Below are 17195 nucleotides of genomic sequence, written 5' to 3' on the forward strand. Positions count from 1 at the left end.
GCCAAACAGAAAATGTGTAATTCAAATACATATAATATTAAATATTTTTGCTTAATGCTTAGAATTATGAGAACTCACGCAACGTCAGTGAATGCGAAACTTTTGGCTTGAAATGTTGCTTTAATTATTTTCCTTTTGAGTAAAAATAAGTAAGGTATGTATGTATGCGTTTATGAAGAGTAACTAAAATTTCTGTACGCGCTGGCAGTTCTTCTAATTTTCATGAACTGCCTCCCGTCACATACCGGGCACTTATTTATGCTTGATCTGATTTCGCGCGTCGCGATGCTGTTGTCGTGTCGTGTGCACTACGAACACCATGCCGGCCAACGGCCGGGCGAGCTAACGGAGATCGGAGATGGGTGGCGCTGTCGTGGAAAATAGGTGTTTCACTACAGAGTACACACCAAAGCGTGCCGAGAGATTCAGATGGATTTTGATGGCGGCTTTTCGGGTTTTTTCAAATACATGCATTAAGAATTTGGACATTCCGCTTCGGTGTCTTTCTTCACATTCATAATGTTGCGTATACAAAATTACGCAAAAATTCCCTTTCCCCATGTCCCCTTTTTTATTATGGTATGTTCCATTGTGTATGATTGAGGAAAAACGTTGAAATTTTGCCAATTCTTTTAAGCAGTATATATTGATGTATATATTCGTATGCACATTAGTAGAACTTATGTTATTTCATTAATAATTGGGCAATGTGCCGCCGCAGTATTTTCGAAAACCTTTCAAGCATATAAATGCATGTGAAGAATTAGTTCTATTCATATGTCTTCTCACTCACATCTCAGCCGCGAATAAATAATTCTCAACATTTGTTTATGCTAAAATATTTAACACCGTTAAAATATGCGAAATTTTTCATCGCATTTTTCAAAATTTCATCTATGAATGAAGATTTATTCGTATATATATATATGTATAATTATCCGTTAATGCTTATGTCACAGAAGCTACGTTTATATTGGTTATAATTTCATTGAACGGTGCGGTCATCGGTTCCCATGTGGCCACGGTGCGTCAACACAAATCAAAGTTTCCAATAATTCATATTATTTTTATAGCATATGTTTCCTGTTTGTGCTCCGCATCAAACATAAACAAATGCTGCATGTACATATGTGAGTGTGAATATTTGTGAAATTGGCACAGAAATTGCGTGAATTAATGCTTTTTGTGGAACGCCTGCGGTCGCCGTGGGTTCGAAAGGAGAAAGATTCCAAAGTGCCTGTCAACCGCCAGTGCCGTTCGCAATTGACAGTCGTTTGCTTGGCTTTACGTCTGGCTGTCCATCACCGCTGCTGACGAGCTACTCCAATTACTGGTGCGCCACTTACGCGATTTTTGGCGTTTGCGCGCTCTTTGCTCTGTTAGAAACTAATGATTTTAATTCGGAACTATCTTTGTTCTCCAATGCATTGTGATCCGTGGGCCATATGGTGGCTTGCACTTGTCTGTGTGTGTACTTTGTTTCAACGAAAATGCTTCAAAAATAAATACAACAAAGGGAGAACGCTCACCAACACAATACTAAAATCTCCTTACAGTGGTGCAGTAACGGATAATATTTGGGAAAATAACAAGAAACATTTAAATCATACAAAAAAAGAAAATGTTTGAATTTAAACTTTTTTTCATATATTTTTAGTCGCAATAATAGAGATATTAATTTCCAGGGTTGCGCATTTTTTACTTTAAAATTTTCAATTTCTAATCCCAAACATTTTAGATTAAAAATTAGATCCAACATCGTTATAAAAATTAATTTAAAAAAAACATCGAAATTAAAAAATAAAATCAATCCAAATCAATTGGGATAAAAATTTTTTAAGATAAGAAGAATAAGATTTTCAATTTTTAAAAAATTGAACACGAAGTACGCAAACGCGAAAAAATGATGATTCTAAAATTATTTTTTTTTCCCCCAATTTTTTTAATCCCGAAACGGTACTTACATTTTTTTATGTTTCAATCCGGTATTGGTATTAAAAAACAAAAGTTTTAATTCAAACCTTAATTCACTTAATATTTAACGCACTATTTGTAACCCTGTTAAATTATGAAACCAATATTTCCCTTTCCCAATTCTTGCAACTACCATCGATAATACCGTTATGCTGAATAATAAAAAACCTCCAACTCTTAACTTTGCTTGCATTTTCGAAGTTTTAGCATTTTAATTTAAGACATGCAATAATCTTCCTAAATAAAATCAGAATCACTTCTCAAAATGTAAAATCCGCCAAATCTTAATTATATACTAAGAGATGCTCTGATTTTTCGAAATAGGGGTTTAGAATCATCGATCGTGACAAATTTTTTGCTTTATACAATTGATGTCAACTTCTCAACACTGTGAACTACGTATTCTCAGCACTCAAGCCTTACATACATGCCTACATACGGTATATGAATGAGCACATATGCAATTTCTGTTTCAGCTGATCGGAAAATTCATTAGCGGCTCACTCATAAAGTCCATGCACGCTGAGAAAAGTAGAATTTCCCTTATGTTTCAGTTAGTGACCGACGCCAAACCGTGCACTGTATCAGCTGATATGACTTATCTTATGAGAGCGCAATATACTTGCAAATGAACACTCAATACCGCTTCTACTGTCCGTACCGTGGGATATGGATTTTTCCCTTAGAACCGAGTCATCTGATTGCTCTCTTACAACACTCGATATTTTGTAGCAATTAAAAAAATAACATAGAAAATATTTGAAATATTCTTAAACTAACTCAAAATCACAGTAGAATACATACATATGTAGGTAGACTATTTTTAATAGTTGGATTTCAGTTTTGAGCGTGTTTACATTATGAAAAATTATAACTGAAAAGCTGGATGTGTGCAAAATCATGTGTACAAATTGAGCAATGGCAACATTGGTCAAATGAAAACAAAAGAGAACAACTGATTTCTACATTAGGACTACGGGCATAACGGCACGTCGGTCGGTCACTAACTGAAACATTATACTCATTATTACGATTGCAACTCAGCCTCTCGCGTATAATATTTCGTACACTTTTACAGACGCTGCGTATGTGCTGGTGTGTGTGAATGCTTGCGCACTTTTAATATTGAAACATTTCGAAAAAACACATCGTTTCAATATTGGCATTTTCTTACTCATACACGGCTACAGTTCATATTTTGACTTGGCCAAGTTAAAAGCATTGAAGAATCTCGAAATTGCAGTCGGAAAAGCGGAAAGCAAAAAGTGTATCGGCGGCAGTTACACACGGCACACATTTTGGATTGGAAGCAAAATTGGATTGAGAAACGGGCGATTCTCAACCGAATCGTACAGCTGAAGTTCAGTCGGTCAATCGGCGTGCACGGAAATACATTTGGTACATTCATTCGAACTCACTAGGCGGTGAAACGGTTTCGAAAGTTCTACTCGTACAAACGCGCTCGTTCGACACACACTGTCACTGCCATTTATATCGGACGGTTTATTTATTTTCGGTTGATTAATTGTCAGGGAATTAAGTTTAGAAACAAATAAGAAGTGAGCGGTAAAAACTTGGAAAAATATGGCAGACGTGGAAATTATGCAAACCGTTTCGGAAACGAAGAAAACGAAGAAAGTTAAGAAAACAACAAAACGACACGAATCTGAAGTTCAAATAACCGAAGTTGAGCAAACCGATCAAAATGAGGAGAAGGGGTATGTGTCGTCTTGTTTTGTGGCACAGTGCATATGCAAACGAAATTGGAGAAAGAGAGTGAATTTTTTTTTTTGGAGTATTTTTGTTGCTCTAAATTTTAATACATTTTGATTTGAGACACTGCAGAAATTAAAAGTATTAACGCGATTTTAAAAAGTTAATGAATTTTGCTTTTTTTAAAGAGATTTTAAATATAAAATGCAATTTATTTTTGAAGTCTAACGACTGGTTTGGGGGAAGTTTTTAAAATATTTGTTTTAGTTAACTTCAAAAAAAGAAAATTTTGTAACTCATACTCGATTTCAGGATAACAAATATAACCATAAAAGAGTTGGGAGCAAAAGAGGGTGACAGCAACAAATTATTTCTCTATTTGTAGAAACTTTATTATACCAAAATTTTAGCCAAATATAAATTATACAAAATATGTTGCATTTGGTTTTAAATATATGTATAAGTAGAATAATACTTCGAAACTAAAGCTTACATAATTTTATTGGAATTTATTAATTATGAAGAAACATAATTGGAATTTTGATATTTTTTTAATAGACGATTAAGATTTTTTTTTAATAATTACTAATATAAATAATAACTGGTATACACAAATTTTAATATGTTTTATAAACGATCTACTGTATATATAATAATTTTTTTTTTCAAACATCTTGTTTTCACTAAATTATTGCAAACTGGAATAATACTCTTTACAATCAAAAGTAAATATGTATTAATTATAAAATGTGATTATTCCGAAAAATAATTTAGAGAAGTGGTAAATATTACATATTTTAAACAGGTTGAAGTTAAGTCTTCAAAACGATTAATAATCGTGATTCATTTTCATTGAAAATTTCAAAAGTAGAAGGTATTTTTTTAATATCCACTTTCTTTACTAGAATATTTTTATTTCAGTTCTCTTCTACAATTATATAATATGTATTGCGTTTTTATTCAGATAAGAGAAAACTTACAGAAGGGTTTTTGCGCAAAATATCAGTCGCGTGCTTAATGGAAAAATCTAAACTAAAAATATATTCGATCATAGTCTAAACAAATGCTGCTTCCATCTGAAACCGAATTATTGATGGGTTTTTAATAAGCATAAATAAATTTCGAAATAGCCGCGATGCTTTAGGGAAATGTTGCTCACAAACACAAACGTAAAAGTCTGCAGAACTAAACAGAACATGTAATCTACATATAATATACAAACATACATACATACATATATATGTACATAGTATGTATCTGCAAACCGATCGCAGACTTTTGTGGTTACTCTAAGAAACTTTAGGCGATTACTTAGGTTAAGAACTAGAGCAAAACACACGAGAAAATATATGAAAATATCTGAAAGACCTGAAGCACTTCAAAAATACTCGAGCTATGCATTTGGCACAAACAAAACGACACATGTACTCACTTACTCCCTGATTTACGCAAAAGGTACAACAATCAAGCTTTTATAAGTGTAATTTACAACAACCAAGCCACATTTAACAATAAAAGGAATATTTGCAAAAACATGAAAAAGTGCTTTTATTGAGTATAATTTACAAAAATACAAATACAACAAACACTTGTTGCCACATACAGAATTGTTTTGAAAAATGTTACACTGCACAAAACTACTTACCTTACAAACAAATTTGGTAACTCCACTAATCACAAAAGGTTAACAAAATACTCAAATATACTCCAATAAATACACACACTAATACAACATGCACATCATGCATTAAATGAGAAAGTTTATAGTACAGACAACGAAGTGCATTACAAGCATACATACATACATTTTACACAACAGTACATTTTACTGCCGCGAAGTCGCTGGGCGATCTATTTTAACTTACCCGAAAATTTGCTTCTTTTTCAGTTGATTTTCAGTGGGGAATACACGAAGGCCATGGACAAGGATTGGCACTCCGGCCATTTCTGTTGTTGGCAGTGTGACGAGAGTCTAACTGGACAGCGTTACGTCATACGCGACGACCATCCTTACTGCATCAAGTGCTACGAGAACGTGTTCGCCAATACGTGCGAAGAGTGCAACAAGATTATCGGAATCGATTCCAAGGTGAGTTAGCAGCATTTTTTAAAACACAATTAAATATCAGAAAACTTAGATGAGAAATGAAAACAGATTTGATAACTAATTCTAAATTAGAAACGTCTTCTAATTTATTCACAGCTTAAAGGCCTCACTGCATACTTTACCTAGACGATTATTTTAGTTTCAAAGGAAGTAAATGTCATTTCAAATGAAATATGTGTTGTTGTGTTGTTTTCAAGAAATATCCCCTACAAAATTTGAAAATTGCAATTTTCAATAAGATAAAGAAGCAGATGAACACGGGAAAATCTATTTTTTAAACAAATAGTATAAAATGTCTCAAACAAGACTTGTAACTTTGTTGTTGCTTTTACAAGTAATATTTTAACAAGTGAGCAACTTTTATGAAACTTATATATTTAATGATATTGACCCACAGAGGTTTTGCTTCGCTACTTTGGCTTCAGTTTGCAATTTCATAATGAACAGACTTACTCTAGAACAACTTTTGCAAATTGTGCAAATTTATTACTAATAAATGGTTATGTTTTCCTCGTCTGGAATTTAATCGGGCCAGCTTTGGCGATCACTTGCCCGATATCATTTTTAAAACATAATGGCAAACCCATATCTTTATAATAATGCTAAATTATTGTGTTTAACATTAACTATATGCATGTTTTTTACTCTTGGAAACCACATGTCTAAAAAAGGGATTCTTTACTACAAAGTTTCGAATATCCAATATTTTATTCGACTGCTCTTTGTTTGCCATGGCGATTAGTTTTTCGTAGAAACTCACTGTAAAATAAAGTAAATAAAGAAATGGAAATATCTTTGCTTTACATAAGACATGAGTAACGGAATACAAGGGATGTAGAATTACTTTCTAAAAGTGATAATGATAGGTGTAAGTTTTTAGGAAAAATACCGTCGCTTCTAACCTGTTTTTACAATCAAAAATTGCAACAAAAAAAAAAATATATATATATATATATTTAATTTACTAAATTATTACATACTAATATTGAATAAAACAAATAAATACCATTTGCCTTTTCTTTCTTTATTTTCTTTCAGGATCTTTCCTACAAAGACAAGCATTGGCACGAGGCCTGCTTCCTTTGTTTCAAGTGCCATTTGTCGCTGGTGGATAAACAATTTGGTGCGAAGGCCGATAAGATCTACTGTGGCACTTGCTACGACGCCCAATTTGCTTCGCGTTGCGATGGCTGCGGCGAGGTGTTCCGAGCAGGTGAGTCAAGCCACAAAGCCACTAACAAATTACTGACAAATGGGAACTATTCCATCAGAATTCTAAGAATTATCAAAATCGTTGCATACTTTTCGGCATCGCCAATCAAACCGCCAGCTACCGTTTGGAAAGCGCTGTAATTTATTACAATCAAATATAAAAAAATAACTGAAAATAACAACTTAACCCGACTGTAGCCCAAAACTAGTTTATGTATTTTCCATATCTACACCATTTAACCACTTTCCTGAGACTGCAGATGAAACGATCTGCGTCTATATGTCACTGGCATATTGAGTTTTATTTGGCTCCTCCGGCAATTAATTACCGACATGCAATCAGGCACACCAAAACGATATAAATGCTTGAGTTGCACAGTTGCCTGCCTGGCTGTCTCAATTCTGCTCCACAAACATAAATTGCTGCGAGTCTACTTTGTCGCTCAGTCGCCAGTTATTCATGCCAATTGGCTAACTGGTCCACCAACTCCCAATCGATAACTCCCCGCTCACACATGTGAATACAAATTTCGAGCTTAGTAGCTGTCTTTGCGTATCACCAACTATATACGCTTACATTTTTGTACTCACTGTGTATGTGCGTGCGCCATAAGCGGCAGTTGCTCATTTTTGGTGGCCCAAGAACTATTGCGCACCACTTTGGATTTTGGTCAGCGTGACATTCGACATTCTGCAACGCCATACGAAAGTATTTGGCATGTATGTAGTTATATGTGTAAAATGCATTGGAGTACTTTACAGCTGCCTAAATGAAAACACAAAACAATTTCATCTACTTTTTCGACTTTTCGGATTTCTGGTGTTTATGAATTGGTCGCAGTCATTTTATTAGTCTTCAAATAATTTCAACACTTTTCTTACTAATTTTTTTCATATTTGATGGTTTTCCATATCTGTGGTATATGTAAAACGAACACATATATCTATATGTTTAGACATACATATGTATCTCCACTTTGTCTAGATCCCATTTAGGTGGAGATTCACACCATATAATCAGCCATTAAGCGCCATGTGGCATATTGTTATAGGCCTTTTATCTATATGCCGCATAAGTATGTCACTGGAGCCATTTGTATCCTGAGTTTAACTGGTGATGGAAGACTTAAAAGTGTATAGAAAGAAGCGTGTTCATTTTTTATACTAGAATAAATAATCGCTTGCAATTATTCTCCATCAGATGTGGGAACTAACCTTCATATTTGTATTAGATAAATTACTCATAGTTTTAGTTGCATTATAAGTTTACAAAAATAGTGTTACTACGTATATACAAAAAATCTCCTGATAATGGAAGCTCATAGGTATATTGATTAATTAGCTAGTTTACGTATACGTCAAATGAATCCTTTACATGGACAAAATTTAACCTTCCCAACAACTTAATACAAAATTTAAAATTGAGCCAAATTCATCCCTTCACAACTAAACTATGAGTATCTATAAATTTGATTTCTTTCGAGCTGAGCTCAATAAATGCATTAATTTCCAACAAGCTGTTTGCCATTCATGACAAACTTTCTCTTGCGAAAACATAGGTATGTAGGTATATAGGTATGTAAGTTTCTATAGGTAGATATGTTAAATTATATCAAGCAGTTCAAATTTCGGTCTGGACAGAGTTACATACATCAGTATTTTTGTTTTTCCTCATACTCACATTAGCATTTACAAAAAGGCATTCACTAAAAGGCACAAATGGCTGGCAGAGCCAAATAATATATTCAATATAATATGAGCCAAAGATATAAAATAATTTAAAATTAGGGGTACATATTGCAGTCGTTGCTGTCTAAGCACACCTGTTAGTGATATATAGTAAAATGCAAATACATACTTACATACATACTTCTCTTATATATAATATATTTCTGTGAGCAATTTTTTTGTATTATGACATTGATTATTTCAAATCTTTCGAAACCCCATTGAACCCACACAATTCTGCTGAATATAACAGAGAATCTATGGTGCCATGCGATTTGTAGCGTGATTCATACGCATATAACAGGAACAGAGGAACATGTGTCCAAGTTTACATATGGTAAAGGCGCAGAACCAGTCATTAAAACATTATAAATCGTGGATGAACATTAAAATACAAAAGCCATAAATTGTGCTGCTCTTGACGTCACTTCTTTAATATCTTTTCAATAATTATTTATGTATGTTTTCGGTATTTGTTTTACTCATGTAATTTCAGTTAGTCGACTTGGGACCTATTACTTTTTAACTAAAAAAGTGATTCGTATTAAAGAAAAGTATTATCATTAATGATTTTATTTTGGTTGACAATACCCTTTCTGCTTTCATTGTAGTATTATTCCTAAGTTCTAATTAAATCAAGAACCCTTAAACGTATCTGCAATCGCGCAGGCAACCTACCCAGTGAAACACGGGCACACTTGTTTTGGTCTGTTCCACTCGGCTCGAGCGTAATTTGAATATATTTTACCCATAATTAATAGGTATTTTAATATATGTGCATACATACATGCATATCTACTTAGCATTCCTAAATTGAATTGTTTATATGCTAACAATTTGTTTGCCGTTGAAAAATATAGCACTAGACATTGATTGCTATGCCAGACGACATATGCGCTAGTATTTACGACTATGTATTTAGGCATGTGTGTACATTCACCCCGCCTAAATAGTTGTGGTAAGCCCACTTAATATAAATATGACTGTGTACTAAGTGTAGGTTTATACGGGCTAAAGCAAATCAGCCAGCGACATAAAACTGAAACGATCGCAGTGCCTGAAATCTCAAATTAAATTGTCAACTGTCACCTGTCAAACGTCGCTGAGAAATAAAAATCGCTAATTTTGCCTTAAATGTCTAAACAACAGACTTAGTGATTAAATGCCAATTGTTCAGTTTTGCGCAGTAGATTAAGTATAATGAGGTATTTAAGATGTTGAAGTTAGGGATTTCCACTTGTCTTTGTCGATATTTTTTATACTGGCAATCGAATTACAGCGTATTTTTTTATAACCGGAAACTCACTTAACCATTATATTTGTTGCTTATCGCAGTTGCTCGATTTAAGAGGGACATAAAAATTACCAATAAATGGATGTCAAATTATCGTTTATTTGATTACATTGCCAAACATTTTAATCTACTCCAATTAGTGTTTTAATATTATCCGACTCCAAACCTTTAGGAAAAACTTTGCTATGACAGCTAAACAGGCAGATTGCGAATAGATTAGGCAAAACTCCAATTTCAAATAGTAGTAAGCGTATTAAAAAGTTTTTTAAGTACATATTTTCACATATGCATTCATTAAAGTATACTTTTTTCGCAATAGAAGTCTTAATAATTGTCTTTCATTCGCCAAGCGTTGGAGAGTATTGAATGGAACGAACAATGAAAGTTGTTCAAGCAAGCTGGTAGCACTCGCTATCATGTTCTCTGACGCATGCGCAATTGTGTTGAGCTTCCTTCTTTTATGGAGAAATTCTTCTTTTTGCTATAAGCATCATTTTAGGAACCTCTTAATTTCGAGGCTTACATTTTTTATAAACAAATATAATTTATTTCAAACTTTATGTTTTGAAAATCTATAAAAAAATGTTTGTAATAAAAAAAATGTATACACTATTATTTATTATATTCTGAAAAACTGTAGTGGCTTCTTGTCGATTCAGCCAAAACACAAACTGTGCACTTTTTGCAGTTTTTGTAACATATGAAAATATCTTTATAGAATATGTACCCGCAGCCATATTCACACATTTCGAATTTAAGTATTTAGTTATGCACATTAAACACGGCGGTGTGTACAAATAATTTACCAAAATAATAATATTTGCGTTGGCAAGACGTTTACATTTCATCGTCCTTCTAAATTTGCTCACCCCAAACATACCACACACATATACTAGCTGCTGCGATTATTCGCCGTAGGTGTGCCTCGGAAGGTTTTATTTGAACTGAAATGGAAATTATTTGCAAATTTTAGCATATTTAACATAATTTGTCTGCTTATTTGTTTCGAATTATTATCTGTGCATTTAATGAAATCGTAAACACCTTCCACATTAAAACTATTTGGCTGGCTAGCCAACTTTGTAAACAGTTATATGAGTACATTTATGTATGAAGCTGTGTGCATATGCCTGTTTTACATACCTTAGCAGCGGCGAAATAATAAAAACTTTATTATAACTATATTTTCACACATTACATTTTTTGTTGGGGAGAACAAATTCTAATTTTAGGAATTGACTAAAGCCTGAAAATGAAGACACATAAATATACGAGTGTATTTTGTACAACGGTTTTGCGAGATTACATATGTATGTATATATGTACTTGCATGTATGTATATACTATGAATGTATACACGCTTAAAGATTACTAATCAATTATTATATAACCGAAACGATTTCAACGTTAATTATGAATCTATCTTTCACTGAATTCCTCCACATATTATTATCGACATAAAATATTTGCGAATCGACCAACTAATATGAATGTAAAAAAATTTGGCTGTCGACAATTTAAGAACTATATGATGTAAGGCGACTGGTATATAACTGCTGGTGTACTTCCTCTACAACTATAATACCATTTTATAATGCGTGTGGCAACATCTCTATGTTTACATTTTTGAGAATGACTGTTTAAAGCATTTGACAACATTGCTCAATTTGGTGCAGCAATTCGTAAAATAAAGCAGAAAGAAATGGAAAACATTGACATTCATGCAGTTAAAGTCGATACCTTTAGCAGATTTGATTTATTTTCACATTCAAATTTTAAAAAAAAAATACTGTATTAATTACTTAAAATTTTAAGTTTCCGTAGAAAAAAGTAAATATTTTTCGAGTTTCATAAGATCGCTTGCAGCGCTAAAATAAAAAGGAGCTCCACTGCTGCAGTGAATTTTACCCAAAATTTGGTGGTTTTTGGCCTGTCAAATTCAATTTTTAATTGTATGGAAAACTACTTATATACAGAACATGCAGAAAAATATTGATAGTGATCGAATCGTTTGTTTTCAAGTAATAAGTAAAACAAATTTGAAAAATATAATTCTAAGAAATACGCGTTTGAAGATAAACTGGTGAGCTGATCGAACTGAGCGGCTACACTTAGAAAGCTGTAACTCAAAAACTATTTGAGATTTCGATTTAAACTTTTTGAATATTACCACAATAGACCCTAGGTCCCAGTGCAAGCCTCATATTCATATTCTATATTATTTTTAAAGGCTCAACGATTTTGTGGGAGATCAATTTTGATAAATTATTAAATTGGTAATGGTAGTTGATAAATAAAACGCAAGAAAAACGTTAACTTCGGGAGCACCGAAGCTATAATACCCTTCACAAGTTTAAATTTTTCCACACAATCACTTGATTTCCATCGTTCAATTTTTATGGCATCTATATGCTATAGTAGTCTGATATCGATGGTTCCAACAAATGATCAGCTGCTTAAACAGAAAATGACGTGCGCAAAATTTTAGATCGATATCTCCAAAACTGAGGATTTAATTCACTAGTTCACAGACAGACAGACGGGCATGACTAAATCGTCACGCTGAGTGTTTGAGTGTCGTAGGATATCCGGATCTGATCACAGCGAGTTCTTCATCTTCCCAGATTTCAAAGAAATGCTCACTGAAAACAAATTTAGTGACGACATAAAGAGTATCGCCGAAGTTGAGGCCGATTTTAAAGCACATTGCCTTTTAACACAAAAATGGCATCGAAAATTTGGAAAATCCTTGATAACAACAACGAACAATAAAATCCAATTTTTATACAAAAGAATAATATTTTATTTTACAAAAAACGCTAAAACTTCAAACCAATCTGATAAATTTAAAGGTATTTGGCTTCATCCATGCATTGGGTGATTAGTCTCAAACCATGCAGCTTGATGATAATGTGTTTTCAATATATAGTTTTATTGTCTATAGTCAACGCATAATTTTCCTTATTGAATACTTGATTTACACTTTTACGTCAAATAAATAGCCAACTTTTTGACAAGCTGAGAGAGCCCACGCTTATTAAAAATGTCGCTCAATATTTGTTTTAGGAATTTGTCAATAACTGTACACATAAATCAAATAAAATGTTGTTAAACCCTTTTGGTACAACAGTAAATTATTCATCTCAAGCTGCATGCACACACACGCAACACAAAGGTTGCTGGTCAACAACACCAACGCAGTGCCAATGAACGCCAAAGTACAGGCAACCTTTACCAGCTGCTACACACACAGGCATACACACATGGATATGAGTTTTTTAGATTTGTGTGAGTGTTTGTAGTAGTTTATGTAACTGTTGTGGCACTTGTACGCACAGCCTTTCATCTCGCTTGCCAGCAACTTGTAAGCAAATATTCGGTATTGGGCGTTCTCAAAATGTTGATGCTTGTTGCCTCTTAAATGCCTGGAAGGTTATAAATTCATTATCGCATATTAGATGCAGTTGTTGTTATTGACGAAATACAATGACAACAATAAATACACTCCGTAGTGCTGCAATTCAAGTTCACTTCAAACGGCCCACATCCAACCAGCTTGTACTTGGCATCATACACCCAAACATTCTTAGTGTGCTTAAAAGAGTGCACTTATATAAGTATTGTGTAGATTTTTCCGTATATAAAAATATATGATCAATGATACCATAAGTAGTTTACATATATGTTTTTTTGAATAGGAGCTTTTCCCGCCAGTTTCTCTGCATCAGTTGTGTATATGTACAATACCATATTGTTACATAGTACACGTATAGCTGTCTTCGATTCGTCAAACGTTTTAGAGTAGCGAATAAGTTTTCATTTTGTTCAATTTAGCCTTTTAGTTTTTCACTAATTTTCGAATTGAAGATCAACCAATAGGTGTTTATTGATTACAGCAATTTTTTTTACGAATTATAGTGTTAATTTCAGCCCAAAGGCCTTGAGCTCGTCAATAGTCAGAGATTTTCGTTTGGCTTACATCTTGCTTTTGAAACAAGGGGACATATGCTAAATTTTTTGGAATCAAACGTCCATATAATATTTGTTGTAAAATCGGGAAAATCAATTCTATGAGTGGCATACAACGTCGTGTTTTTTAAACCACTATAAAGACCTCTTTCGTGCATCCAGCAGTTATTTTTAAGTCAGGCAATGGCATTTCATGAATCATTAATCAATTTTTTTTCACCTAAATATGATCGTTTTTATTAGTAACGCCCCAGACGATATATAACACTTTGTTTTAGCCCTATGACTAAGCGCTTATTTCAACGAAAAACACATTTCTCTTTCAGTACGTTTCTAATAAGAATTGAACTGAGTTGAAACATCTAACCAACTAAATTGGTTACATTTCAATGTTATTTAATGTTTACATACACGTATCGAGACTCTTCAGAATAGATTCGATTGACAGAAGCATAAATTGTATAAAAAAGAGTTATAATTGTAACTGAAAAGATGTATAGTATACGAGCTCGACGTTCAGCCTTGCGCTTGTTGTAAGCCGTTTTTCAATGTCTAGTTAAGCGGTTAACCAGAACTTTATCAGCTATATGTTGAAATTAGGTTTTCTCAATATCTGGTTAGCAACTATCTGTCAGTTAAGTTCTGGTAAACTTTACCGAAAGAAAGAGTTTTGGTTAGTTTCTAACCAGAACATGAAATTACAGCTATCAGCTGTAAAATCTATAGGCATAGACGGAGTTCAGACTCGGATTATTTTGTCGCTCATTGTTATTATTTATTAAGCATATTTGCATTCATATATGCATATTACATACAAAAAAAGGGTAATAACCCTTAAATATCCGAACATAAGGTAAATATTCCTTTTAAACCGAGCGCTGTTGCCACCATGAAAAGAAATTCAATATGAAAAGTAATGCCAAATTGCTTAGCAAAGAGCTGTTACGGAAAAAAGCATAAAGCGTGCCACCCAAGCAAAGCAGCACGGCATCTTCGTCTTTTTTCTTCGTCCCCTCGCCTACGAAAACCGGTTTGGACGGCAAAAAGAGTCCTCGTCTGAACATCCCCATACATGACTCATGACGTTTACACAGTTTTGCATGTTCACAGTGCAAGTTTTGTGAACTGTTTTCCCTACGCAATCACAATAATCGAACTATCTGTAGATCAGCTAACTGCAACTTCGTGAAAACGGTTCTGTCAGTTAATGCTATCATCCAGTTAAGCTACCAGCGATTAAGGATAATATTAACCAGACATTGACGGCCCGTATTGTGTATTTTAAGTTGAATAGCTTTCATCAAAAATTCTCTAACAGGTTTTTTCCATTTGCTACTAGTAACTTTGAGCAGTTTTGATGAGATCAGAAGGAAAACTATCTTTCACAAGGCAGGTTTCATAGTCCGGGCGGACTATGTATACATGGAAAGCATTCTTATCTTATTTATGTTTCCATCTTTGCCTTATAATTAAAGTAATCTTTGTTTCAATTTTATTTTTTTTAATATGCCTATTGACATATTCTTGTATTTTAATACAATTTATACATTAAACACTTCAAAGCTTCAACCTGAAGATGATATCGATTGCGCCCTCTGTTCCTAATTTAACGGTTTAAAAGTAATGCATTTTGTGTTTGTGGGGCCATTTAAATTCAGAGAGCATAATATGGATTTTTGAAAGAAAGCTCTCTGAAAGACTTGACAGCGTTATTTATACTAAGATTTTTACTCTACGAGTTCGCTCTACTACTACTTAGACTCACAAGCTCAACGCCGATCAAGCTGGAAGCGTTAGCAAAACAAAATGAAAAGTTTAAGTCGAGAGAGTTTTTCGGTGGATTTGATAGGCATTGCTCTCGGGCAGTGCTTCGTCTACTCAGCTACTAGTGGCGATCATAGCAACGTTATGTAAGCAGAGAAAGGCAGAACCAGAAGCCCCACTTGCCGCGCAGTACTGAAAAGAGTCAAGCAATGTGTTGACTGCTTCGGTTGCGAAAACTCGAACACATTAATTTTGTTATTTATTTACCTTGCTACTTTGTTCCCCATTTCCGCTCCACGCTTGGCTATTCGAGCGAACGGCAGTTCCATGACAGCACAATTCAAGCTCACTTCAGTAACAAAACAACGCTCAACGTGTTTGGAATGCTACGGCAGCAAATAACAGTATTTTTTCTGAAATATTTTTTCTATATTTTCGTGAATGAAAGTTTCGTCCGCGCGGAAAATATTTGAATGAGTTTAAATAAATGCGCTAGTGGTCAATTTCAAGAGAATTTCCAATTTTTTTACGGGTGTTTGAAAATCATATAAAAAGCCAATAAAAAACGAGTCTAGTATTTTTCAAAGCGCTTCTGTTGTAAATATTTTTAACCGTTCGCAATTCTTGCTTCGGATATTTGAAGAATTACAGTTTTTTTTACAAAACAATAAACATTTCTTTGTTCAGCTTGCTTTACCTTTCGGAAGGTGCAGTGTGAAAACGCCAGCGGAAATAAAAACTTGAAAAGGATTAATAAATTTCACCTGTTGTTCATTTTTTGCTCGAAAACGACAATCAGTGTCAGAAAAATTATCTCATTAAACGCTAATGGTTAATTAAAAATTTTAGTTCAATTGAATTCATATGGTGAACACAAAATAATTGAAATAAGAGCAATTGTTGAGGCTAGCGAAAAAAATTTGGGAATATTGTTGAAAAAAAAGAAAAAAAAATAATGTACTCTATCTTTTTGCGTTTGGTTGGTAATTCGTTTCGGTAAAACTTTTAACTGTGAAAGAATTTTATAATGATTTTCAATAGTGTGGCAACTTCAAAAAATTACTAATTACGACAGTTCTCGATATGTTGAACAGAACGTTTATTGTCGTTAGTATGATAGTTCCCCAGTCTTATAGAAAAGAAATACTCATAAAAATTATCAACTGACGAATTAACGTCGTCGTGCGATTGCTCCTCTTATTTCTAATACAAATTTAACAACAATATTTTTACGCAAGCATAGTTATTGAGTAGAATAAGATATGCACTCAAAGCTTAAAAGTAATGTAAACTAAATACAAGTTCATGGCAAGTTCAGGAACTAATAACCATTATGTAAAACAGCTAATAATAACTGAATGAATATTAAATATTTTTTGGCTTACCTTTTATCTTAAGCGTTAAAGTTAAATTGAATGTTACGTTGGTAAAACA

At 33.5% G+C, this 17195-nt stretch overlaps 1 protein-coding gene across 8 annotated transcripts in view; it reads left to right on the forward strand.

The window, feature by feature from the left end:
- Positions 1-17195, forward strand: part of Lmpt (four and a half LIM domains protein limpet) — a 213349-nt gene that overhangs the window by 178070 nt on the left and 18084 nt on the right. For 5 of the 8 annotated variants that reach the window (XM_014232868.3, XM_014232866.3, XM_036360413.2 and 2 more), the window contains 2 exons: positions 5576-5776; positions 6833-7007. In XM_014232868.3, coding sequence (XP_014088343.1) covers positions 5576-5776; positions 6833-7007 — 376 coding nt within the window. Of the gene's footprint in view, positions 1-3169; positions 3693-5575; positions 5777-6832; positions 7008-16037; positions 16166-17195 lie in introns of those variants that run through there. The other 3 variants (XM_014232869.3, XM_036360417.2, XM_014232872.3) reach the window with 3 other exon arrangements.

This window comes from Bactrocera oleae, chromosome 6, assembly GCF_042242935.1.
Source record: "Bactrocera oleae isolate idBacOlea1 chromosome 6, idBacOlea1, whole genome shotgun sequence".
Taxonomy (NCBI): Eukaryota; Metazoa; Arthropoda; class Insecta; order Diptera; family Tephritidae; genus Bactrocera; species Bactrocera oleae.